Here is a 27,248-nt window from a genome sequence, read left to right on the forward strand (position 1 = left end):
CCCCATACACATGTATATACATACACGTCCACACACGCAAATATACATACCTACACAGCTTTCCATGGTTTACCCCAGACGCTTCACATGCCCTGATTTCATCCACTGACAGCACGTCAACCCCGGTATACCACATCGATCCAATTCACTCTATTCCTTGCCCTCCTTTCACCCTCCTGCATGTTCAGGCCCCGATCACACAAAATCTTTTTCACTCCATCTTTCCACCTCCAATTTGGTCTCCCACTTCTCCTCGTTCCCTCCACCTCCGACACATATATCCTCTTGGTCAGTCTTTCCTCACTCATTCTCTCCATGTGCCCAAACCATTTCAAAACACCCTCTTCTGCTCTCTCAACCACGCTCTTTTTATTTCCACACATCTCTCTTACCCTTACGTTACTTACTCGATCAAACCACCTCACACCACACATTGTCCTCAAACATCTCATTTCTAGCACATCCACCCTCCTGCTCACAACTCTATCCATAGCCCACGCCTCGCAACCATACAACATTGTTGGAACCACTATTCCTTCAAACATACCCATTTTTGCTTTCCGAGATAATGTTCTCGACTTCCACACATTCTTCAAGGCTCCCAGGATTTTTGCCCCCTCCCCCACCCTATGATCCACTTTCGCTTCCATGGTTCCATCCGCTGCCAGATCCACTCCCAGATATCTAAAACACTTTACTTCCTCCAGTTTTGCTCCATTCAAACTTACTTCCCAATTGACTTGACCCTCAACCCTACTGTACCTAATAACCTTGCTCTTATTCACATTTACTCTTAACTTTCTTCTTTCACACACTTTACCAAACTCAGTCACCAGCTTCTGCAGTTTCTCACATGAATCAGCCACCAGCGGTGTATCATCAGCGAACAACAACTAACTCACTTCCCAAGCTCTCTCATCCACAACATACTTCATACTTGCCCCTCTTTCCAAAACTCTTGCATTCACCTCCCTAAGAACCCCATCCATAAACAAATTAAACAACCATGGAGACATCACACACCCCTGCCGCAAACCTACATTCACTGAGAACCAATCACTTTCCTCTCTTCCTACACGTACACATGCCTTACATCCTCGATAAAAACTTTTCACTGCTTCTAACAACTTTCCTCCCACACCATATATTCTTAATACCTTCCACAGAGCATCTCTATCAACTCTATCATATGTCGTCTCCAGATCCATAAATGCTACATACAAATCCATTTGCTTTTCTAAGTATTTCTCACATACATTCTTCAAAGCAAACACCTGATCCACACATCCTCTACCACTTCTGAAACCACACTGCTCTTCCCCAATCTGATGCTCTGTACATGCCTTCACCCTCTCAATCAATACCCTCCCATATAATTTACCAGGAATACTCAACAAACTTATACCTCTGTAATTTGAGCACTCACTCTTATCCCCCTTGCCTTTGTACAATTGCACTATGCAAGCATTCCGCCAATCCTCAGGCACCTCACCATGAGTCATACATACATTAAATAACCTTACCAACCAGTCAACAATACAGTCACCCCCTTTTTTAATAAATTCCACTGCAATACCATCCAAACCTGCTGCCTTGCCGGCTTTCATCTTCCGCAAAGCTTTTACTACCTCTTCTCTGTTTACCAAATCATTTTCCCTAACCCTCTGACTTTGCACACCACCTCGACCAAAACACCCTATATCTGCCACTCTATCATCAAACACATTCAACAAACCTTCAAAATACTCACTCCATCTCCTTCTCACATCACCACTACTTGTTATCACCTCCCCATTTGCGCCCTTCACTGAAGTTTCCATTTGCTCCCTTGTCTTACCCACTTTATTTACCTCCTTCCAGAACATCTTTTTATTCTCCCTAAAATTTAATGATACTCTCTCACCCCAACTCTCATTTGCCCTCTTTTTCACCTCTTGCACCTTTCTCTTGACCTCCTGTCTCTTTCTTTTATACATCTCCCACTCAATTGCATTTTTTCCCTGCAAAAATCGTCCTAATGCCTCTCTCTTCTCTTTCACTAATAAGCTTACTTCTTCATCCTACCACTCACTACCCTTTCTAATCAACCCACCTCCCACTCTTCTCATGCCACAAGCATCTTTTGCGCAATCCATCACTGATTCCCTAAATACATCCCATTCCTCTCCCACTCCCCTTACTTCCATTGTTCTCACCTTTTTCCATTCTGTACTCAGTCTCTCCTAGTACTTCCTCACACAAGTCTCCTTCCCAAGCTCACTTACTCTCACCACCCTCTTCACCCCAACATTCACATGTATATATATCCTGGTCTGGTGTACGTGTATATATATCCTGGTCTGATGTACATGTATATATATCCTGGTCTGGTGTACGTGTATATATATATATATCCTGGTTTGGTGTTCCTCAGGTACGCATTCGACGGGCCGAGCGGGATCCTGGCCCACGCCTACTACCCGTACGAGTTTGGCCACTACGGAGGCGACGTCCACTTCGACGAGAGCGAACAGTGGAATATAAGGCCCAAGGATGAGTACTCAGGTCAGGGGGCAACTCAAGGGTCAGGTCAGGGGGCAACTCAAGGGTCAGGTCAGGGGGCAACTCAAGGGTCATGTCAGGGGGCAACTCAAGGGTCAGGTCAGAGGGCAACTCAAGGGTCAGGTCAGGGGGCAACTTAAGGGTCAGGTCAGGGAGCAACTCAAGGGTTAGGTCAGGGGGCAACTTAAGGGTCAGGTCAGGGAGGAACTCAAGGGTTAGGTCAGGGGGCATCTCAAGGGTAAAGTCAGGGGGCAACTCAAGGGTTAGGTCAGGGGGCAACTCAAGGGTCAGGTCAGGGGGCAACTCAAGGGTCAGGTCAGGGGGCAACTCAAGGGTCAGGTCAGAGGGCAACTCAAGGGTCAGGTCAGGGGGCAACTTAAGGGTCAGGTCAGGGAGCAACTCAAGGGTTAGGTCAGGGGGCAACTCAAGGGTAAAGTCAGGGGGCAACTCAAGGGTTAGGTCAGGAGGCAACTCAAGGATCAGGTCAGGGGGCAACTCAAGGGTCAGGCCAGGGGGCAACTCAAGGGTTAGGTCAGGGGGCAATTCAAGGGTCAGGTCAGGGGGCAACTCAAGGGTCAGGTCAGGGGGCAACTCAAGGGTCAGGTCAAGGGGCAATTCAAGGGTCAGGTCAGGGGGCAACTCAAGGGTCAGGTCAGTGGGCAACTCAAGGGTAAAGTCAGGGGGCAACGTAAGGGTTAGGTCAGGGGGCAACTCAAGGGTTAGGTCAAGGGCAACTCAAGGGTTAGGTCAAGGGCAACTCAAAGGTTAGGTCAAGGGCAACTCAAGGGTCAGGTCAGGGGGCAACTCAAGGGTCAAGTCAGGGGGCAACTTAAGGGTCAGGTCAGGAGGCAACTCAAGGGTCAGGTCAGGGGGCAACTCAAGGGTCAGGTCAGGGGGCAACTTAAGGGTCAGGTTAGGGGACAACTCAAGGGTCAGGTCAGGGGGCAACTCAAGGGTCAGGTCAGGGGGTAACTCAAGGGATAGGTCAGGGGTCAACTCAAGGGTCAGGTCAGGGGGCAACTCAAGGGTCAGGTCAAGGTTCAGGTTTAGAGGTGTGTCTAAGGGGTCAGATTGTTGGGTATAGTCGCGGTTCAGGTTTAGGGTCAGGTCAACATTTAGGTCAAAGGTCATATTAAGGAGCGGGGTAGTTCAGTTCAAAGGTTAGACTGAGAAGGGGGTGGGGTGGGGTGGGGTAGGGGGTTATATATGTACATGTGTGTGTGTGTGTGTGTGTGTGTGTGTGTGTGTGTGTGTGTGTGTGTGAGAGGTTTCAAATCTGGGGTCATATATATGTGTGAGGCTTCAGGACTGAGTGTGAGGCATCATTTTTGGGGGTCATATGTGTATATGATTCTCCAGTCTGGAGTCATATGTGTACCTGAAGCTTCAAGTCTGGGGTCAAGAATATACATATAAGGTGTCAAATCTGGGGTCATATATGTACACGAAGCTTCAGGTGTGGGGTCATATCTGTACGTGAGGTCTCAGGTCTGGGGTCATGTACGTAGACATACGAACACATCCGGGGTCATATGTACACATCCGGGATCATATGTACACATCCAGGATCATATGTACACATCCGGGATCATATGTACACATCCGGGGGTCATATATACACATCCTGGGTCATATGTACACATCCGGAATTATGTGTACACATCCGGGATCATATGTACACATCCGTGGATCATTTGTACACATCCGGAGGTCATATATACACGTCCGGGGTCATATGTACACATCCGGGGTCACATGTACACATCCGTGGGTCATTTGTACACATCCGGGGTCATATGTACACTTCCAGGGTCATATGTACACATCCGGGGTCACATGTACACATCCGTGGGTCATATGTACACATCCGGGGTCATATGCACACATCCGGGTCATATGTACACATCCGGGGGTCATATGTACACATCCGGGGTCACATGTACACATCCGTGGGTCATATGTACACATCCGGGGGCCACATGTACACATCCGGGGTCATATGTACACATCCGGGGGTCACATGTACACATCCGTGGGTCATATGTACACATCCGGGGTCATATATACACATCCGGGGGTCATATGTACACATCCGTGGATCATTTATACACATCCGGGGGTCATATGTACACGTCCGGGGTCATATGTACACATCCGGGGTCACATGTACACATCCGTGGGTCATATGTACACATCCGGGGTCATATGTACACATCCGGGGGTCACATGTACACATCCGGGGTCATATGTACACATCCGGGGTCATATGTACACATCCGGGGGTCATATGTACACATCCGGGGTCATATGTACACATCCGGGGTCATATGTACACATCCGGGGTCATATGTACACATCCGGGGGTCACATGTACACGTCCGGGGTCATATGTACACATCCGGGGTCATATGTACACATCCGGGGGTCACATGTACACATCCGGGGTCATATGTACACATCCGGATCATATGTACACATCCGGGGTCATATGTACACATCCGGGGTCATATGTACACATCCGGGGGTCACATGTACACACCCGTGGGTCATATGTACACATCCGGGGTCATATGTACACATCCGGGGGTCACATGTACACGTCCGGGGTCATATGTACACATCCGGGGGTCATATGCACACATCCGGGGGTCATATGTATCTGTGTCTGTGTCTCACTGGATCTTATTCCTTCTGATTTAATTTTTCACTCTCTCCTCTCCCTCACTCCCATCTCTCTCTCTCTCTCTCTCTCTCTCTCTCTCTCTCTCTCTCTCTCTCTCTCTCTCTCTCTCTCTCTCTCTCTCGTGCACTGACGCCCCTGCCGCCCACAGGTCTGGACTTCTTCACAGTGGCCGTGCACGAGATTGGCCACTCGCTGGGGTTAGCACACTCTCCCGTCTCCGGCTCTATCATGTTCCCATACTACAAGGGCTACACTCCCACCTTTGCCCTCGACTACGACGACGTAATGGCCATGTGGGAGCTGTACAGTAAGTTGCTCACTCGTCATAGTTTTAGAGATATTAATGATAATGATGATAATGATAGTGATGATGATGATAATGATAATAACAATGATAATATTAATAATAATAATAATAATAATAATGATAATAATATGATAATAATAATGATAATAATGATAATAATGATAATAGTAACAATAATAATAATAATGATAATAATAATGATAATGATGATAATAATACAAATATAAGATGATAATGATGATAACAGTGATATGATGATAGTAGTAATGATGATGATAATATCATTAATACTACTTTAACACGTGTTCGCCATTTCCCACTCTAGCGAGGTATCGTCTGGAACATACGACGTACATCTAGAGATTAATTTCTTCCTCAGCTCCTTATTCTGTTACTATCATTATCATAACTATATATATATATATATATATATATATATATATATATATATATATATATATATATATATATATATATATATATATATATATATATATATTATCCCTGGGGATAGGGGAGAAAGAATACTTCCCACGTATTCCCTGCTTGTTGTAGAAGGCGACTAAAAGGGGAGGGAGCGGGGGGCTGGAAATCCTCCCCTCTCATTATTTTTTTTTTAATTTTCCAAAAGAAGGAACAGAGAAGGGGGCCAGGTGAGGATATTCCCTCAAAGGCCCAGTCCTCTGTTCTTAACGCTACCTCGCTAACGCGGGAAATGGCGAATAGTTTGAAAAAAAAATATATATATATTATGGAGAAGAAATCACTAACAGCATCATTACCTCACATCCACATCTCTATCTGTGATGTGTAATGTACTCAAACCAAAACCATGGCTCACAGTCCTGAGCCAAGACCCCCTAACTACCCCATGGTTTATCTTTGCTTCCTATAGTTTGGTTGCGTACACTGAAAGCACAGTTGCCCCCCCCCCCCCCCCCATATGTCGCAATGATCCAATTCATGTTGTCATATGAACGCCTTTTACCTTCCATAATGTTGAGACAAAAGTTCCCGATTTTTTTCTTCTACTCTCTCCCTTGCTCGCACCACCTTCCCTGCCACATCACCCACACTTGTATTCAGATCCAACAGTAACAAGACTTGACCACTTGTACCAAGTCTGGCTGACGCGCTCACTCAGCCCCGTCTCAGAGGGGGTCACTCCTCTCTTCTTCACTCCTATCACTACCAAGTGCCTCAGTACTAATGGTAACCCACCATTCGTACTCTACGTTCATGTCCAAACCCACATATTTATCAAAGTTCATCAGTTGCCCATGAACATTCCCTAGCCATTCTTCTGCCATTCTCCTCATCTTACGTTCACACGAGAGCCAGAACATCGCCCAGCGCCCGTCATCCACCGGAGCGCAGCGCCACCTCTCCTCACTCCTCCTCTCTGTTCCATCCACACATTTTCTCCCCCCAGTAATAAAATAATAATAATGATAATGATAATAATGATAATAATAATAATAATAATAATAATAATAATAATAATAATAATAATAATAATAATAATAATAATGATAATAATAATAATAGTAATAATAATAATATTACTAGTACTATTACAAGTACTAATTGTTGATAATGATAATGATATTGATAACGCATCAAACCAAAATTCAAAGTAACGTTCTCCACTCGCAAGAACAGCCACATCAACCATGTCCTCCCGGCCAACAGTGAGCCACATCAACCATGTAATGGGATACGGTCATCTCCAGTCCCTGTCCAACAACAAATATAGATTTGGCAATCGGGAATAACACATATTCATCAGCTAATCATTTCTTTTCAACGTTGATGATCAATCATATTTACAAAATTTATATTTGTGGTGATAAATGAATCAAAAGACGTGTCTGACGAACAACTCTATGGCACAGAATTTTGGTTAGCAAATATTTCGAGGGAATTCTGATCATCAATTTAGTGTTGTGGTGGCAACATTGTTATGTGTCATAAACCGACTTAAGATAATTCTTTTGTATTTGGTAATTACTTTTGTCTCTTCTTATGATAATCATTTTTTGCTCTTATTTTCATCAGTCGTAAATCACCGCGCGCGGGAGTTACCATGTGTCACTATTTCCTCTGTCAAATGTATAAAGTGATTTTAACACACTCCACGTTTTCTATTTACCCACCCTGGGAAGCAGGGTCAACTAAATTGGACTCCAAAAGACAAAGGAGACTCAAGAATTTCGTGAGTGCCTGAGGAGGACCTCATCCAAGGAGGACCTAGGCTGAGGAGGAGCTGGACTGTGTTTGGCCTCCACTCTGAGCAGTACTTGTCTGGCGAAGACAAACATGGAGCGCATGGCGGAGGTGGTCTCTCCTGACCCGATACTGGCGACTGTTTATCCTGACGACTGTTTGGCTCGCTTGTTTACCTGCATATGACAGTCTTCCTGTTCGCGCTGTCTTTCTTGACGTCGGTTTAAAAGAAAAAATATAATTTCTCCCGATCTTTCGTGGGAAGAACTGGACTGTTCTCGCTTCTCAATCATAAAAAAAGAAAATATAGTTTCCATTCCACATAGAGTAAAGACGAATGGCGATTTCTTTCGTGGCACTTAAGATTGGTACTTTGTTAATATTGCTTGCTTTACCTTCTCTCTATCTCTCTGTGTTTCTCTGTTTCTCGAAAAGAACGTCTTATTTTGAATCACGTTAAAAAACAGAACTAGTTCTGCTTAACAAAGAAGTTTCTGGCTATTAAAGTGAATTTCCATAATAGAAGCGTAATATCCCTGTCTCTCAAGTTATTAAGTAAATCCTTTATTTATAAGAGTGAAGAAGAATCTCTCTATCTCCATCAATGGTATTAATAAAGTATTATATCTCTCTGATATGTCACCGAAGGCCCATGGTCAGCCTGTGTCTCGTGTCTCACCAGCAATCACTGAGAGGTCTCTCTCTCTCTCTCTCCTCCTCCACAGTCAAACGCAAACTGGAAGGGGACGACGAATTCTTCAATACGACGACTACAACGACCCCAGCCTACCCTGATACCGACCATCAGTCCGACGCTGCAAGTGATGATGATGATGATGATGATGATGATGACTACAATGATGACAACGCGGGGGGTAAGAGAACTAGTGGTAATGATCCTCCTGATGATGATGATGATGATGATGATAATGATGATGATGTTGATGATGATGATGATGATGATGATGATGATGATGATGTACTTAGCGATGATCCCAAAGACCGTGATCATGTGCGTTATCATGGTGACTATGAGACGGTGGACGAACACAAGAGGCGGGTGGCTGGTGGCTGGGTGGATGACTTGCCTTCTTTACCCGATCTTCCACCAGAGGGAGACGGTGTCCACAGGGGCGGCGGAGGAGGAGGAAGAGGCGACGAGGACGACTTCTACGAGAAAGACAGGCGACGCCGGGAGGAGATTGAGAAGCGACGAGAAGAGGAGCGCAGGAGGAAGCAGGAGGAGGAAGAGGAGAGGAGGCGCTGGGAGGAGGAGATTAGGAGGAGGGAGGAGGAGACAAGGCGTCGGGAGGAGGAGGAGCGAAGAAGATGGGAAGCAGAGGAGGAGGAACGGGTGCGGGAGGAGGAAGCGACCCCCAAGCCTCCCCCTCCGGTGCCAGACCTCTGCCACGGCGGCTACGACGCTATGGCAGTCCTGAGGCAGGAGCTCTTCATCTTCAAGGGCGAGGTGGGTGGGTGGGTCACGCCACAGTGACGCAGGACACAGTGATGTACGACACACGACACGTTACTCACTCTCATGACCATACCATGTCACACTCTAGTAACATGACTCTGAAAACCTCTTTATATCATATCACAAACACTAATAGGCGTTAGAAAGAAGAGAAAATATTGATAATTGTTCTCAAAATTTAGATCTCTTATCGCCCCAGATAAATTGATCCGTATCTTAAAAGCTATGATAGGTCATGTCTCATACAAGGTAAACATTTCTCTCGAACACGACATTGGCTATACTAAAACCGTGAATTATGCTACTCCTTGACTTTCTCGCCATCACCATTTGATATCCTTTCTGTAAAATGGCTTGACAGGCTTAGTGGCTGGAGCGAACTTGTTTGCAATTGAATTTCTAAAAAGGGTAACACATGTTTATATACTAGTCAAGATTTTCACTGTATGAATGGCTCAAGGTTTGATGTTTTGGGACTGGCAAAATACCTTTAGAGTGCCATTATGTGGAGGTAAGTGGGGGGGTAAAAGTAAATGCTCAAATTACACATGTATAATGCTAGTGGGAGTACTCCTGGAAGGTCGTGTGAGAGAGTGATCACTGAGGAGGTGTTGGCATGTACGGAGCATCGGAACAATATGGTTTCAGGAGTGGCACCTGGCATTTGCTCTGATGTTGTGTGAGAACTACACAGGGAATGAGAGGGATGTCCGTGTGGCACTTATGGATCGGAAGAAAACATGTGACACTCGTGACAGCGATGCTTTAAGGATAGTGTTGCGAATACGTGGAGTGGGAGGGAAGCAACGAGATGAAGTGAGTTTTTATCTGGAGAGCAAGAAGGGTTTTCAGGAGAAGGTGGGTCTGCATCAACGATGTGTGATGTCACCATGGCTGTTTACTCTGTGTACAGGTAGGGTTGTGAGGGAGGTAAATGCGAGGGGGTATGGACAGTGGGGGCTGGTTTACGGGACTGGTAGGCCGGGCTAGGGGTGTCTGGGATACCAGTTGCTGTTCGCAGATGACGCGGCTTTGGTAGTGGATTCGAAGGAGACGTTGCAGAAGCTGGTGTCCAAGATTGGAAGGCTGTGTAAAAGGAGGAAACTGAGAGTTAATTTGAATAGAATTAAGGTAATGAGAAAAGAGAAGAGTTGGTTTGTGTGTGAGTTTGACTAGGGAGAGCCTGAAGGAAGTGGAGTGTTTTACATACTTAGGAGTGGACATGGCAGCGGATGGAACCATGGAAACTGAAGCGAATCATAGGGTGGGTAAGGGGGAAAAGGCCATGGACGCAGTGAGGAGTGTATGGTAGGGGAGGTCACTGTTTGTGAGGGCAAAATCGGGTATGTTTGATCCCGAAGACTTAGTATGGGGAGGTTTGAGCCCAAATGTGAAAGAATGGCAAAAGATGGAAGGATTGGAAATGAAATGACTGAGGACAGTTTGCATGGTGAGTAGGGTTGATCATGTATGAAATGACGCTAAGAGAAATGTATGATCGTCAGGGGTCTATAAATGAGAGAACGGATCAGGATGTGCTGAAATGGTTTGGTCATATGGAGAAGATGAGTAAAGAGAGATTGGTTGATAGAATATACACGGAAGAAATGAAACAGCAAGGGTTGAGGGGAGACTGATAAGGAGGGTGAGAGTCGTGTAAGGTACAGAGCAATGTGGTATACAGGGGACAACGTGGTTTCGATGGGCTGAATCAGGTCATACATTCTTTGGTCAGGGGAAGATACTGAAATGTCTATAGGGCTTGGCTGTGTAACAAGGGCTCTAGTTTCGTTGTATTACACATGTGTGGATATGATCAAATGAGGCCATTCCTCTGTTCTTGGCGCTTCTTTGCTAACGCGGGAAACGACGAACAAGTAATAAAAGAAAAAAACTTTCAAGGGGAATTGATTTGAAGCCATCCAGTACGTGCACTTCCCCTACGATGCCAACTTACGATAACCAGATTGAACCAAAACGTAACCTTGGCTTCGTATTGTCTCATCTCAAGTGAACTGAAGATTGTAACGTTATATAGGGGTCGGGAGGAGAGCCAGTGCGAGCAGGAAGGGGGTCGGGGAGACCTTGTCTGGAGTGAGGGGGTGAAAAACAGTCTCTTGAATTGTGACGTTGGCTGACTTAACGATATGATCGCAGAGAACTAACGAACGTAAGGGTCGTAGCTCATCATGGCCCACAGTCTCCCTCGTAGATCATCATGGCCCACAGTCTCCCTCGTAGCTCATCATGGCCCACAGACTCCGTCGTTCATCACAGAGTAATTGATGAGATATTGTCACTCAGACAGTCACACCCTGTCATGTAGAGCGCCTCATGGTAAGGTTCCCGAGCGGTGTCGGCCCATGAATGACGCAAGGTTAACCCGATGCATCCCGCGGCCGAGGACCGGGGGGGGGGGGGGGTGAGTAATGACCACTGAGGCACAACGTACGTCAGCAAATGTCAGATCCAAAGCGATATGAATATATACATTCCCCTCAAAGGCTCAGTCCTCTGGTCTTAACGCTACCTCGCATACGCGGGAAATGACGGATATATATATATATATATATATATATATATATATATATATATATATATATATATATATATATATATATATATTTATTTATTTATTTTATTTTGCTTTGTCGCTGTCTCCCGCGTTAGCGAGGTAGCGCAAGGAAACAGACGAAAGAAATGGCCCAACCCACCCACATACACATATATATATACATACACGTCCACACACCCAAATATACATACCTATACATCTCAATGTACACATATATATACACACACAGACATATACATATATATATATATATATACACATGTACATAATTCATACTGTCTGCCTTTATTTATTCCCATCGTCACCTCGCCACACATGGAATAACAACCCCCTCCCCCCTCATGTGTGCGGGGTAGCGCTAGGAAAAGGCAACAAAGGCCCCATTCGTTCACACTCAGTCTCTAGCTGTCATGTAATAATGCACCGAAACCACAGCCCCCTTTCCACATCCAGGCCCCACAGAACTTTCCATGGTTTACCCCAGACGCTTCACATGCCCTGTTCACTCCATTGACAGCACGTCGACCCCGATATACCACATCGTCCAATTCACTCTATTCCTTGCACGCCTTTCACCCTCCTGCATGTTCAGGCCCCGATCACTCAAAATCTTTTTCACTCCATCTTTCCACCTCCAATCTGGTCTCCCACTTCTGCTCGTTCCCTCCACCCCTGACACATATATCCTCTTGGTCAATCTTTCCTCACTCATTCTCTCCATGTGACCAAACCATTTCAAAACACCCTCTTCTGCTCTCTCAACCACGCTCTTTTTATTTCCACACATCTCTCTCACCCTTACATTACATACTCGATCAAACCACCTCACACCACATATTTTCCTCAAACATCTCATTTCCAGCACATCCACCCTCCTGCGCACAACTCTATCCATAGCCCACGCCTCGCAACCATACAACATTGTTGGAACCACTATTCCTTCAAACATACCCATTTTTGCTTTCCGAGATAAAGTTCTCGACTTCCAAACATTCTTTAAGGCTCCCAGAATTTTCGCCACCTCCTCCACACTATGATTCACCTCCGCTTCCATGGTTCCTTCCACTGCCAGATCCACTCCCACATATCTAAAACACTTTACTTCCTCCAGTTTTTCTGCATTCAAACTTATCTCCCAATTGACTTGACCCTCAACCCTACTGTACCTAATAACCTTGCTCTTGTTTACGTTTTCTCTTAACTTTCTTCTTTCACACACTTTACCAAACTCAGTCTCCAGCTTCTGCAGTTTCTCACATGAATCAGCCACCAGCGCTGTATCATCATTAAACAACAACTGACTCACTTCCCAAGCTCTCTCATCCACAACAGACTGCATACTTGCCCCTCTTTCCAAAACTCTTGCATTCACCTCCCTAACAACCCCATCCATAAACAAATTAAACAACCATGGAGACATCATACACCCCTGCCGCAAACCTACATTCACTGAGAGCCAATCACTTTCCTCTCTTCCTACACGTACACATGCCCTACATCCTCGATAAAAACTTTTCACTGCTTCTAACAACTTGCCTCCCACACCATGTATTCTTAATACTTTCCACAGAGCATCTCTATCAACTCTATCCTATGCCTTCTCCAGATCCATAAATGCTACTTACAAATCCATTTTCTTTTCTAAGTATTTCTCACATACATTCTTCAAAGCAAATACCTGATCCACACATCCTCTACCACTTCTTAAACCACACTGCTCTTCCCCAATCTGATGCTCTGTACATGTCTTCACCCTCTCAATCAATACACTCCCATATAATTTACCAGGAATACTCAACAAACTTATACCTCTGTAATTTGAGCACTCACTCTTATCCCCTTTGCCTTTGTACAATGGCACTATGCAAGCATTCCGCCAATCTTCAGGCACCTCACCATGAATCATACATACATTCAATAACCTTACCAACCAGTCAACAATACAGTCACCCGCTTTTTTAATAAATTCCACTGCAATACCATCCAAACCTGCTGCCTTGCCGGCTTTCATCTTCCGCAAAGCTTTTACTACCTCTTCTCTGTTTACTAAATCATTTTCCCTAACCCTCTCACTTTGCGCACCACCTCGACCAAAACACCCTATATCTGCTACTCAATCATCAAACACATTCAACAAACCTTCAAAATACTCACTCCATCTCTTTCTCACATCACCACTACTTGTTATCACCTCCCCATTAGCCCCCTTCTTTGAAGTTCCCATTTGCTCCCTTGTCTTACGCACTTTATTTACCTCCTTCCAAAACATCTTTTTATTCTCCCTAAAATTCAATGATACTCTCTCACCCCAACTCTTATTTGCCCTCTTTTTCACCTCTTGCACCTTTCTCTTGACCTCCTGCCTCTTTCTTTTATACATCTCCCACTCATTTGCATTATTTCCCTGCAAAAATCGTCGCAATGCCTCTCTCTTCTCTTTCACTAATAATCTTACTTCTTCATCCCACCACTCGCTACCCTTTCTAATTTGCCCACCTCCCACGCTTCTCATGCCACAAGCATCTTTTGTGCAAGCCATCACTGCTTCCCTAAATACATCCCATTCCTCCCCACTCCCCTTACCTCCTTTGCTCTCACCTTTTTCCATTTTGTACTCAGTCTCTCCTGGTACTTCCTCACACAAGTTTCCTTCCCAAGCTCACTTACTCTCACCTCTCTCTTCACCCCAACATTCCCTCTTCTTTTCTGAAAACCCCCACAAATCTTCACCTTCGCCTCCACAAGATAATGATCAGACATCCCTCCAGCTGCACCTCTCAGCACATTAACATCTAAAAGTCTCTCTTTCGCGCGCCTATCAATTAACACATAATTCAATAACGCTCTCTGGCTATCTCTCCTACTTACATACGTATACTAATGTATATCTCTCTTTTTAAACCAGGTATTCCCAATCATCAGTTCTTTCTCAGCACACAAATCCACAAGCTCTTCACCATTTCCATTTACAATACTGAACACCCCGTGTATACCAATTATTCCCTCAACTGCCACATTACTCACCTTTGCATTCAAATCACCCATCTCTATAACCCGGTCTTGTGCATCATAACCACTAACACACTCATTCAGCTGCTCCCAAAACACTTGCCTCTCATGATTTTTCTTCTCATGCCCAGGTGCATATGCACCAATAATCACCCATCTCTCTCCATCCACTTTCAGTTTTACCCATATCAATCTAGAATTTACTTTCTTACACTCTATCACATATTCCCACAACTCCTGTTTCAGGAGTAGTGCTACTCTTTCCCTTGCTCTTGTCCTCTGACTTTACTCCCAAGACATTCCCAAACTACTCTTCCCCTTTACCCTTGAGCTTCGTTTCACTCAGAGCCAAAACATCGAGGTTTCTTTCCTCAAACATACCACCTATCTCTCCTTTTTTCACATCTTGGTTACATCCACACAGATTTAGACACCCCAATCTGAGCCTTCGAGGAGGATGAGCACTCCCCGCGTGACTCCTTCTGTTTCCCCTTTTAGAAAGTCAAAATCCCTGGGGATAGGGGAGAAAGAATTTTTGCCACGCATTCCTCACGTGTCGTAGAAGGCGACCAAAGGGGACGGGAGCGGGGGGCCAGAAACCCTCCCCTCCATGTATTTTGATATATATATATATATATATATATATATATATATATATATATATATATATATATATATATATATATATATATATATATATATACTATTTGCCATTTCCCGCATCAGCGAGGTAGCGCTAACAACAAACGACTGAGCCTTTGAGGAAATATCCTCACTTGGCCCCCTTCTCTGTTACCCTCTTGGGAAATTGAAAAAATGAGAGGGGAGGATTTCCAGCCACCCGCTCCCTACCCTTTTAGTCGCCCACTACGACACGCAGGGAATACGTGGGAAGTATTCTTTCTCCCCTGTCCCCAGGGATGACATATATATATATTATATATATATATATATATATATATATATATATATATATATATATATATCATATGAACGCGCACTTTCATAGAACATACAAACCTCCAACAGCCAGGTTCGAACCCGGGGCCCCTGCGTGGTGGGCAGGAGCGCTGCCGCTAGGCTATGATCGCCCCCAATAGGGAAATGACTATTCGAATACCATGTACTCGAATACCCTTCTTCTCACGTTGGTGAGCAGCGGGGTCTACACCGGTCATTTCCCATCAGGCTCACACAGCAAGCAGATAGCGCTCCCGCCTGTTGCACAGGGGCCCCGGGTTCGATCCTGGCTGTTGGAGGTTTGTATGTTCTATGAAAGTGCGCTTTCATTTGCACTTTTTTCATATATATATATATATATATATATATATATATATATATATATATATATATATATATATATATATATATATATATATATATATATATATATATATATATAGGGTGGGGGAGGGGGCAAAAATTTTGGGAGCCTTGAAAAATGTGTGGAAGTCGAGAACATTATCCCGGAAAGCAAAAATGGGTATGTTTGAAGGAATAGTGGTTCCAACAATGTTGTATGGTTGCGAGGCGTGGGCTATGGATAGAGTTGTGCGCAGGAGGATGGATGTGCTGGAAATGAGATGTTTGAGGACAATGTGTGGTGTGAGGTGGTTTGATTGAGTAAGTAACGTAAGGGTAAGAGAGATGTGTGGAAATAAAAAGAGCGTGGTTGAGAGAGCAGAAGAGGGTGTTTTGAAGTGGTTTGGGCACATGGAGAGAATGAGTGAGGAAAGATTGACCAAGAGGATATATGTGTCGGAGGTGGAGGGAACGAGGAGAAGAGGGAGACCAAATTGGAGGTGGAAAGATGGAGTGAAAAGGATTTTGTGTGATCGGGGCCTGAACATGCAGGAGGGTGAAAGGAGGGCAAGGAATAGAGTGAATTGGAGCGATGTGGTATACAGGGGTTGACGTGCTGTCAGTGGATTGAATCAAGGCATGTGAAGCGTCCGGGGTAAACCATGGAAAGCTGTGTAGGTATGTATATTTGCGTGTGTGGACGTATGTATGTACATGTGTATGGGGGGGGTTGGGCCATTTCTTTCGTCTGTTTCCTTGCGCTACCTCGCAAACGCGGGAGACAGCGACGAGGTATAAAAAAAAAAATAAAAAAAAATATATATATATATATATATATACATATGAGACATCAAGTCAGCAAGTCGATTATTAAGTTGACACAGGGAGAGTAAATTATCATCTTGATAATGACCTTTTTACGTGGCTCTTGATGAACACCGCTTTCGTCAGGTCCAACTTCGGAGTTCGACTGTAAGTTAACAGTGACTGGAAAAAAAGAACAGAATTTGAGTGCAAAAAAGAAATATTGTACGCGTAACTTGGCTGAGTTAGTGACCGTTATCTGTTGCTGGCTGTTAAATCCAACAACTTTGATTCAAAAACTGTGATTAACTGACGCTCAACTTCTCTCAGGTTCCTCAACTTCTCACTTATATTATTAATGAAGGATGTAAAGTAACTAACAACACGAATATTAGTATATCATATAATCTTGCCAATCCTCTGCAATCATGTAGCAAGTACAGGTGGGATAGCAACTACAGGTGGGATTTGATACAGAATATACAGGAGGACGACTGTACGAAGCCTATCGTCATAGTGCTCACAACATAGTGGAAGGCTCGACCGTAACTATCGCGAAATATTTCGTGTCGCAGTAACTTAGTTTATCGTGGCGTCCATCTGTGTTATTCCCGCCATAACTGTGGCATCTTGCCACCAGCTGACCCTCTGGCGGGACGCTGTCGAAACACATGCAGCCAGTAACGTAAACAAATGCACTTATGGCGACCCCCCCAGGGGCCATTCTGGGCGTCACTAGAACAAAGTGCATCGTCACATACAGAAAACATTTTATCTATTTCTACCATATGTTTTCCTGGCAGTGTTGCGTTCTGACATTCATATTTAGCACTAAGATGGAAATATAAATTTCCCGAGGGTTGATTTCCGTTGGATACGGTCTCATGCAAGACTATATAATTTCTTGGCATACCCTGGGAGATAGTATAGTCAAACGTTAAATTATGTAAGTAGATCCATTATTCTAGAGAACTCAACAAACTTTTTCCTTTAAATATGTAGATAAACTGAACCACTCAGCTATATTTGCGTACCCAGCGTCACGTAAATGGTGCGGGGTTCGAATCTTTGCTGTTGGAGTGCATTATGTGTCTTTAATGAAAGGTGCGCGTTCATATGTACTATATTTGTGTTCATATACCTCCACGTGTGACAATAAGTTCTGTAGAATTACTGACTACTTATAATGTAAGCCGAGTGAGACATGACCGATTACTAGTAATCGAATAGTCATTTCGTTTAATATGGACAAGCATAGCCGAGTGGTTAGCATGTCCAGTATTACGCATATGGTGCGGGGTTCGAATCTTTCATATGCTATATATATATAAATATTTGTGTGTGTATTTTTTATAGTTCTTGCCGCACATGAGGATCTTCTTGTTATTTTTAAGTTCGAGAAAAGTTTGGTGCAAGTGACCACCGACAAGATACTTTTGAGGTTACTCTCAGCTCTACATGTAGTATTGGTCAAGTAAACCTGGGATGATATGGTCAATGAAAACGACATGAACGTAGTCTGGAAAAAGCTCCAGTAAAATTTTCAAAGCAGTAGAGGAAAATACGTGCCAATGCGTAGTAGACGGTCTGTTTAAAAAAACGAAGCCGAGATGGTGGAACGGTGTAGTACGGTAGAGGCTGTTGTCTGAGAAAGTAGCTCGCAAGTAACTCAGAAAGACCAACAATCAACATGATTAAGTTATATACATTTGCGTAAAGCAAGAAAGTTTATGCGTCAATATGAGGCGTATATTGCTGAAAACAGGAAGAGAAATCTTAAGGAGTTTTACAGTTCTGTTCGAAGCAAGACTTGAGGTCCTTACCTAGTGAAGTGGTCCGTTAATTACAGAAAAAGGAGACATGATTCAAAACAATGAAGCCATAGCGAATTTCTTATATGGCTTACTTGTTTCTGCATTTACGGTTGAAGACATGACCCATGTTCCGAATCCAGTTTCACCAATAAGATGTAATAACGCCAGCAAGAAACTGAGATAAAAGATTTACTATCATTAATAAACGAAGTTAAATGAAATGGCAGGCGGTGGCGAGATGTGTCCGAGGACAACGAAAGAGGTGAAGAATGTGAGCGTTATTCCTTGTCTGACCTTAACAATAAGTCATGATTAACGCAATAGTTCCAGATGAATGGAAGTTTGTTAGTGTAACACCGATATTCCAAAATGGTTATAGGTCCTTGAAATTATCTCTATGTAGGTGGGAAACTTATGGGAACCATCGTCCGAGATAAGATGGTAAACATACCACTTAGAGGACCACCACTTGATAAGCGATTTTCAACGTGGTTATCGACACAATCCCTCATCTCAATAATCTGTTCCATTTCTTATATGATACAATCAACACATGATGAAAGTAAAGCTCTTGTGATTTTACGTGCCAAAAATAAGTAAAGATTATTCTTTTGACTCTAGACAGCCTATATGGTCTCTCTCTCTCTCTCTCTCTCTCTCTCTCTCTCTCTCTCTCTCTCTCTCTCTCTCTCTCTCTCTCTCTCAATTTTTTTTGCCCTATGGCTCTTGGGCTTATGGCATTTTTTCCTTGTTTTTTAATTACATACATATTTTTTGATTTGTGATTCTAGTTCATCGATCCTTCCTCTATACTATTTCTTTACTTCATTTTCCTCGTCCTAAAGCTTCATGTGTTCACCTCCTACATTTGAGTGTCCAGTCTTGGTGTGATATTTACACCTGGCGCGGACCTGTGTATCCAGTCACACGCTCGCGTCATCTACGATGGCGGTTAGACTGCCAGCGACCCGCCTGTATCTCTCTTATGATACTTCAATTTCATCCCATCTTACGTTCCCCTGTACCTTTCGTCTCATCGTCCTCGGCAATTCATCCCTCTGTTTGGCTCGTCTCTCCTCCTGTAACTCTTGCTAATTCAACATTTCTGCCTGAACGTTTATCCTTCATGCCAGACGCGGGCGAGTGTCTGGATATCTCCGTTTTCTTCCAAGAGTATCCATTGTTTTTGTAGCCTCTGAGGCGGCTTGAAGCGTCTCTTCTGCTCTGCCTGACTTTCCTATCTTGCTATAAATCTTGATTATGTCAGTGCTATGGCCCACCCACGTCCCTCGGCATTCTTAGATCACACTTGTGGCCTCCGGCTTGTCTGTACCAGTCTCAGACTTTCCTCACTTTCTGCGCGGCGCCTCCAGTTTCCTGCCTGACTTTGTTCCTGTTAATCTTGATAATGTCAGCGTTTTAGCCAAATTTCTCATCTAGGAGATATTCCTGAGATTTTGAGCTTCACTGTATCACTGTTAGGGTTCCCTCATGTCCGCTAGACGTGTTCATGTGCCGTCTTGACCTTGCTTTCCTCCTGCAGTAGACGTGTTCGTGTGCCGTCTTGACCTTGCTTTCCTCCTGCAGTAGACGTGTTCGTGTGCCGTCTTGACTTTGCTTTCCTCCTGCAGTAGACGTGTTCGTGTGCCGTCTTGACCTTGCTATCCTCCTGCAGTAGACGTGTTCGTGTGCCGTCTTGACCTTGCTTTCCTCCTGCAGTAGACGTGTTCATGTGCCGTCTTGACCTTGCTTTCCTCCTGCAGTAGACGTGTTCGTGTGCCGTCTTGACTTTGCTTTCCTCCTGCAGTAGACGTGTTCGTGTGCCGTCTTGACTTTGCTTTCCTCCTGCAGTAGACGTGTTCGTGTGCCGTCTTGACCTTGCTTTCCTCCTGCAGTTGACGTGTTCTTTTGCCGTCTTGACCTTGCTTTCCTCCTGCAATAGACGTGTTCTTTTGCCGTCTTGACCTTGCTTTCCTCCTGCAGTAGACGTGTTCGTGTGCCGTCTTGACCTTGCTTTCCTCCTGCAGTATCTGTGGCGGTTCAGTGATCGAGGTCACCTCAGAGCCGGCTACCCAGGCCTCATCGTCACCCTCTTCCCGGCGCTGCCTTCCTTCCTCAAGAAGGTGGACGCTGTCTATGAGAGGATCACCGACAGCAACATCGTCTTCTTCATAGGTAAGAGGATGTGTGGAAGGAGGGAGAGAAGATGGGAATGGGAAGGAGCAAAAGAAAATGGGAGGGCAGGGAAAGCCTATAAATAAGATGGTGAGGGAGAAGTAGGAGGAGGCATCATGAAGGATATTCATGAAGTAGATTTGGATCTATATTTCCACTGATATTGTGTCTTCCACGTCTCGTTCTTCTGGTGTCTGATGTATAGTCATAAATCGTACTGTACATATAGATACTGACCAGACACAAATGGCCATCATAGTTATATATGACACCATTAAGGTATCAAGTGGCCAGCAATGGCATATGTCAGTTTTCCTGTACTTGTGTTGACCTGTCATGACCCGTGATGACCCCGCAGGGAAGTACTACTACGTGCACAACGGTGACCGCCTGGTGGAGAACTCCCCGAGGCCCCTGACTGACCTGGGCCTCCCAGAGCTACAGACACAGATCGACGCTGCCTTTTATTGGCCTCGCGCGAAGAAGACCTACTTCTTCAGGTAGGTCCTGTGGATACATTGAATCTTTCAGATACGTACCGGGGCAGTTGGAACGTTCTGGATCCTTCAGGATGTTCCTGAATGCTTCAGATACTTCATGGGTCCTTCAGAGGTCTGAAATCTTATCTTGGTTGGGTTGGGGGTCTTACGACTTCAAGTTGTTACTAGGTCCTTCCACTAGGATTTAGGGTTCCCCGGGTAGATCCATCAGGCCTGTGTTCGACTCCACCTCCTGTGGTCTTGGATCCTCCTGGCCTGTGCAGACCCAGGTGGCTGTGAATTTCCGTGATCACTCAGCGAGAGACCAACACAAGGTTAATCCTAAATAAATAGACGTGCACGTAGGATTTGCTAATGTTTATCCGTCTACCATCTTCTCATTCTTAGGGTCATTGATTATCATTAGCGAGGATTGAACCAAAACAACAGAAGTATGAACTGTGCAGGTCATGTTCTGATGTGAACCTGACTGTGTGGTTTACGTCGTCTATGATGTAAACTCTTCTTGTCTCCAGCATGTCTTCCATGAGCAGTGGGCCAATTTGCTCACACGGTCGCTTCACTTTCCTCTCTCTCTCTCTCTCTCTCTCTCTCTCTCTCTCTCTCTCTCTCTCTCTCTCTCTCTCTCTCTCTCTCTCTCTCTCTCTCTCTCTCTCTCTCTCTCTTATATCTACTAGTTTGCCACTAAATCCCTCGTTAACCACTGCCCCTATCCTCGATGATCACCCTCTCTCTCCCCCTCACCATTTGCTCCTCTTCCCCTTGTCGCCCACCCTCTATTCTTCGTTAAGCCTTTCTCTAACCCTCGTTTTAACATCTTCGTTAATTGTTCTAAGCCTCCTCGAGGGCTCTATTTCTCTGCCTTAAGCGTCTTTTACGTTTCGTTAACCTCCTCTTCTTCCACCCTGATCAGCTCTTCTCTTCCTCTCCTCAACCACCACCCTCTCCCCTCCCTCGTTAAACACTTCCCTTTCATCTCGTTAACCACCAATCCTCTCCTCTCCCTCATCAAATACTTCCCTTTCCTCTCGTTAACCACCACCCTCTTCCCTCCTCGTTAAACACTTCCCTTCCGTTTCCTTAACCACCAACCCTCTCCTCTCCCTTATTAAACACTTCCCTTTCCTCTCGTTAACCACCAACCCTCTCCACTCCCACGTTAAACGCCTCCCACCCCCACCTCTCCGCCGCACCTCCCTCCCACTTGTTAACCACGACCCGTCTCCCGGCAGCCGGGACTGGTACTTCCGGTACAACGACCAGACTGGTCGTATGGACGAGGGTTACCCGAAGGACATGAGCAAGTGGAATGGTCTACCAGGCAACCTGGACGCTGCCTTCACCTGGAAGGATGGTACGTAGCCTCCCACGCGCCCCTCTGTGAGGACCGTGTCTGTAAACCTGTCTTTATAAGGGGGTGGTCTTTATTAGGAGGATGGTCTTTACAAGGGGGGGTGGTCTTTATAAGGGAGATGGTCTTTATATGTAGGGTAGTAATAGGAGGTCGTTATATCTGGGATTATCATTAAGGGGTCGGTCTTTATAAGGGGTGGTCTTCATGTGTGGGGGTAGTAATAGGAGGTCTTTATATCTGGGGTTAGTATTAAGGGGTCGGTCTTTATAATGGGTGGTCTTCATATGTGGGGGTAGTAATAGAAGGTCTTTATATCTAGGGTTAGTATTAAGGGGTCGGTCTTTATAAGGGGTGGTCTTCATATGTGGGGGTAGTAATAGAAGGTCTTTATATCTGGGGTTAGTATTAAGGGGTCGGTCTTTATAAGGGGTGGTCTTCATATGTGGGGGTAGTAATAGAAGGTCTTTATATCTGGGGTTTAGTATTAAGGGGTCGGTCTTTATAAGGGGGTGGTCTTCATGTGTGGGGTAGTAATCGGAGGTCTTTATATCTGGGGTTACTATTAAGGGGTCAGTATGTGAAGGGAGCTCCTGAGGAAGTGTATGGCAGGGGAGACTATACTGAAGGCATTACCAAGGCTCTTCATTCGAGATTTTGAGTTGATTTGTAACTACAGTTTGGCTGCAGTCCAGCTGTTTGTGACTCTTCTAGGAATGTATATGATATAAATCTAACATATATATATATATATATATATATATATATATATATATATATATATATATATATATATATATATATATATATATATATATATATATATATTTTTTTTTTTTTATTTTCCAAAAGAAGGAACAGAGAAGGGGGCCACGTGAGGATATTCCCTCAAAGGCCCGGTCCTCTGTTCTTAACGCTACCTCGCTAACGCGGGAAATGGCGAATAGTTTGAAAGAAAAAGAAAAGATATATATATATATATATATATATATATATATATATATATATATATATATATATATATATATATATATATATATATATATATATATACATATATATATATATATATATATATATATATATATATATATATATATATATATATATATATATATATATATATATATATATATATATATATATATATATATATATATATATATATATATATATATATATATATATATATATATATATATATATATATATATATATATATATATATATATATATGAATGTGTTTGATGATAGAGTGGCAGTTATAGGGTGTTTTGGTCGAGGTGGTGTGCAAAGTGAGAGGGTTAGGGAAAATGGTTTGGTATATATATATATCCCTGGGGATAGGGGATAGGGGAGAAAGAATACTTCCCACGTATTCCCTGCGTGTCGTAGAAGGCGACTAAAAGGGGAGGGAGCGGGGGGCTGGAAATCCTCCCCTCTCACTTTTTTTTTTTTTAATTTTCCAAAAGAGGGAACAGAGAAGGGGCCCAGGTGAGGATATTCCCTCAAGGGCCCAGTGCTCTGTTCTCAACGCTACCTCGCTAATGCGGGAAATGGCGAATAGTATGAAAAAGTATATTTGCGTGGGTGGACGTGTATGTACATACATGTATATATATATATTTCCCTATCTTTCAGTCTATCTTAGCACCAGTGAGGTATAATTATTTCCACCAGTGAGGACTCATACATCATCTGCCTCTCTCCTCCACCAGGCAAATCCTACTTCCTACGAGGTGCTCAGTACTGGCAGTACGACAACGTCAAGATCCGGCCAGTGGAAGGGTACCCGAGGGAGGCGCCGCACTACTGGGTCAACTGCCCCAGGGGGGAGCAGCGGAGGCAGTCGTCCGTGCCCTAGTGGCCCTCCTCCTGTGGGCCCCTGGCAGCGGTGCGGGCCTAGGTACCTCGTAGTGAAGCAGCTCCTTGCTGGCTGGGTCGCGTCGTCACCCCATCTCGTACTTCCTGAGTCTCGCAGCATCTCTCGCTCTCCCTGTGGTGCTCTGTTGCACATCCACGGCCTTGTAGTCTCTCACTCTTGTAACACCTCTGTGTTGTTGAGTCTTGTAGTCTCTCAGTCTTGTAACACCTCTGTGTTGTTGAGTCTTGTAGTCTCTCACTCTTGTAACACCACTGTTTTGTTGAGTCTTGTAGTCTTTCAGTCATGTAACACCTCTGTGTTGTTGAGTCTTGTAGTTCTCAGTCTTGTAACACCTCTGTGTTGTTGAGTCTTGTAGTCTCTCACTCTTGTAACACCTCTGTGTTGTTGAGTCTTGTAGTCTTTCAGTCATGTAACACCTCTGTGTTGTTGAGTCTTGTAGTCTCTCAGTCTTGTAACACCTCTGTGTTGTTGAGTCTTGTAGTCTCTCAGTCTTGTAACACCTCAGTCTTGCGTTTTCATTCAGTTGTGTCGAGTCTTATTCTGGTTCCTTGAAACTTGAAGGATTTGCTGCAGCCATCTTTGTTGTGGTCGTTTTCTTTTGTCACTCTTTCATTTCCTCTTTTACTCCTTCTTCTTCTTCTTCTTCTTCTTCTTCTTCTTCTTCTTCTTCTTCTTCTTCTTCTTCTTCTTCTTCTTCTTCTTCTTCTTCACATCTACAATCATCGAATTTGTTTTTATTCGTTCAGCGGCCACAGGAACAAAGGAAACTTTCTTAAGAATTCGTTCCTCACTTGCATTTTTCCTCTAAGTTCATCGTCAGGATGAACCACACCAGGACTCTCCACACTGTTGTTCTCTTCTTTGCTTTGAATCTAACCAGCAATTTCATCCCTCGTCATCTGGTACGTCTGCGTCAAACTCCAGCATATCACGTTATCTCTCATGTAGTCTCGCCCTCGCTCGTCTTCAAACATGAAAGAAATATATTCTTGAAATGTTCTGTTGGTGATGTGAGACGGCACGATCAGCTTCTCTCCTCACACAGTGTCTCCTGGCTCGGCTGGACGTAACGGAATAGGTTCTCATTTCATGGAATTTGATGCCACACTTACTACACTTCAGATGACGAATCATATATCCCCTTATCATCAAGTCGTCTGGTGCTACACACGAACCATATCATCGTAGTACCACGTCAGCTGACACGATCGCCTCCGCGAGGGAGGACATGAGGAGGTTGAAGATCCCCTGGCACGATCAGGGACCAGATCTAACCTGGCACCTGTGCTGGATCCTACCTTCTGAATTGGATCAAGGTTTGCACAACTTGGGATCTACTGTGATAATGTCCAGAGGAACAGTGATATGCAGGTGTCTTTATTGTCCCTACCCAGTCAGGGACACATCCAGAAGACCAGGAGGAGTTCGTATTTTGACTGAATTGACGCAAACTTGGGTGTTAGAGGCCATCTTGTTCTATGTGCGTGTTGATATTGATTATCCCATTATTTAACCAAGGTATATTACTCGCGTCCAGGAGGGTCTCGAGCATGGTCGTCAGTTAACTATGACTTAATAACTGTATATATAAATATTTTGTACCTTATTTGATTTTGTAATTAAAATGTTAATACTGTTGTCGTGTTTTGATCACCTGGAATGGGTTTCGTAATAGAATAATCATAAAGAACAATGTTGAATTTACATCCATATGTAATGGGGGTGAGTGGTTCGGGAGAGTTTTAGGAATAACGTTATGGGTTGGTGAGAGAATAGGAGCTAAGGAAGGAGTAGCACTACTCCTGAAGCAGGAGTGGTGGGAGTATGTGATAGAGTGTAAGGAAGTAAATTTTAGATTGATGTAGGTAAAACTGAAAGTGGACGGAGAGAGATGGGTGATTATTGGTGCCTATGCACCTGGTCATGAGAAGAAAGATCATGAGAGGCAAGTGTTTTGGGATCAGCTGAGTGAGTGTGTTAGCAGCTTTCATGCCTGAGACTGGGTTATAGTGATGGATGATTTAAATGCAAAGTGAGTAATGTGGCAGTTAAGGGTATAATTGATGTTCATAGGGTGATCAGTGTTGTAAATAGAAATAGTAAAGAGCTTGTGGATTTATGTTCTGAAAAAAGACCGGTGATTGGGAATAACTGGTTTAAAAAGAGAGATATACATAAGTATGCGTATGTGAGTAGGAAAGATAGTCAAAGAGCACTATCGGATTACGTGTAAATTGATAGGCATGTAAAAGAGAAACTTTTGGATATTAACATGTTGAGAGGGGCAGCTGGAGAGATGTTTGATCACAATCTTTTGATGGCGAAGGTGAAGATTTGTAGAAGTTTTTAGAGGAGAAGAGAGAATGTTGTGGAGAAGAGAGTGGTGAGAGTAAGTGAGCTTGGAAAGGAGACTTGTGTGGGTAAGTACCAAGAGAGATTGAGTGTAGAATGGCAAAAGGTGAGAGCAAATGACGTGAGGGGAGTGGTTGAGGAATGGGATGTATCTAGGGAAGCAGTGATGGCTTGCGCAAAAGATGTATGTGGCATGAGAAAGGTGGGAGCTGGGCAGATTAGAAAGGGTAGTGAGTGGTGGGATGAG

General features: G+C 44.2%; 1 protein-coding gene across 4 annotated transcripts in view; it reads left to right on the forward strand.

The window, feature by feature from the left end:
• Window positions 1-26,286, forward strand: part of LOC139758421 (matrix metalloproteinase-2-like) — a 78,389-nt gene extending 52,103 nt beyond the window's left edge. For 2 of the 4 annotated variants that reach the window (XM_071679809.1, XM_071679808.1), the window contains exons 6-13: window positions 2,414-2,544; window positions 5,373-5,531; window positions 8,483-8,632; window positions 8,870-9,225; window positions 20,766-20,913; window positions 21,272-21,413; window positions 22,646-22,767; window positions 24,483-26,286. In XM_071679809.1, the coding sequence (XP_071535910.1) occupies window positions 2,414-2,544; window positions 5,373-5,531; window positions 8,483-8,632; window positions 8,870-9,225; window positions 20,766-20,913; window positions 21,272-21,413; window positions 22,646-22,767; window positions 24,483-24,628 (1,354 nt within the window). In that variant the 3' untranslated portion in view covers window positions 24,629-26,286. Of the gene's footprint in view, window positions 1-2,413; window positions 2,545-5,372; window positions 5,532-8,482; window positions 9,226-20,765; window positions 20,914-21,271; window positions 21,414-22,645; window positions 22,768-24,482 lie in introns of all 4 variants that reach the window. The other 2 variants (XM_071679807.1, XM_071679806.1) reach the window with 1 other exon arrangement.
• The last annotated feature ends 962 nt before the right edge of the window (window positions 26,287-27,248 follow it).

The sequence above is a fragment of the Panulirus ornatus genome, chromosome 30 (assembly GCF_036320965.1).
Source record: "Panulirus ornatus isolate Po-2019 chromosome 30, ASM3632096v1, whole genome shotgun sequence".
NCBI classification, from domain to species: Eukaryota; Metazoa; Arthropoda; class Malacostraca; order Decapoda; family Palinuridae; genus Panulirus; species Panulirus ornatus.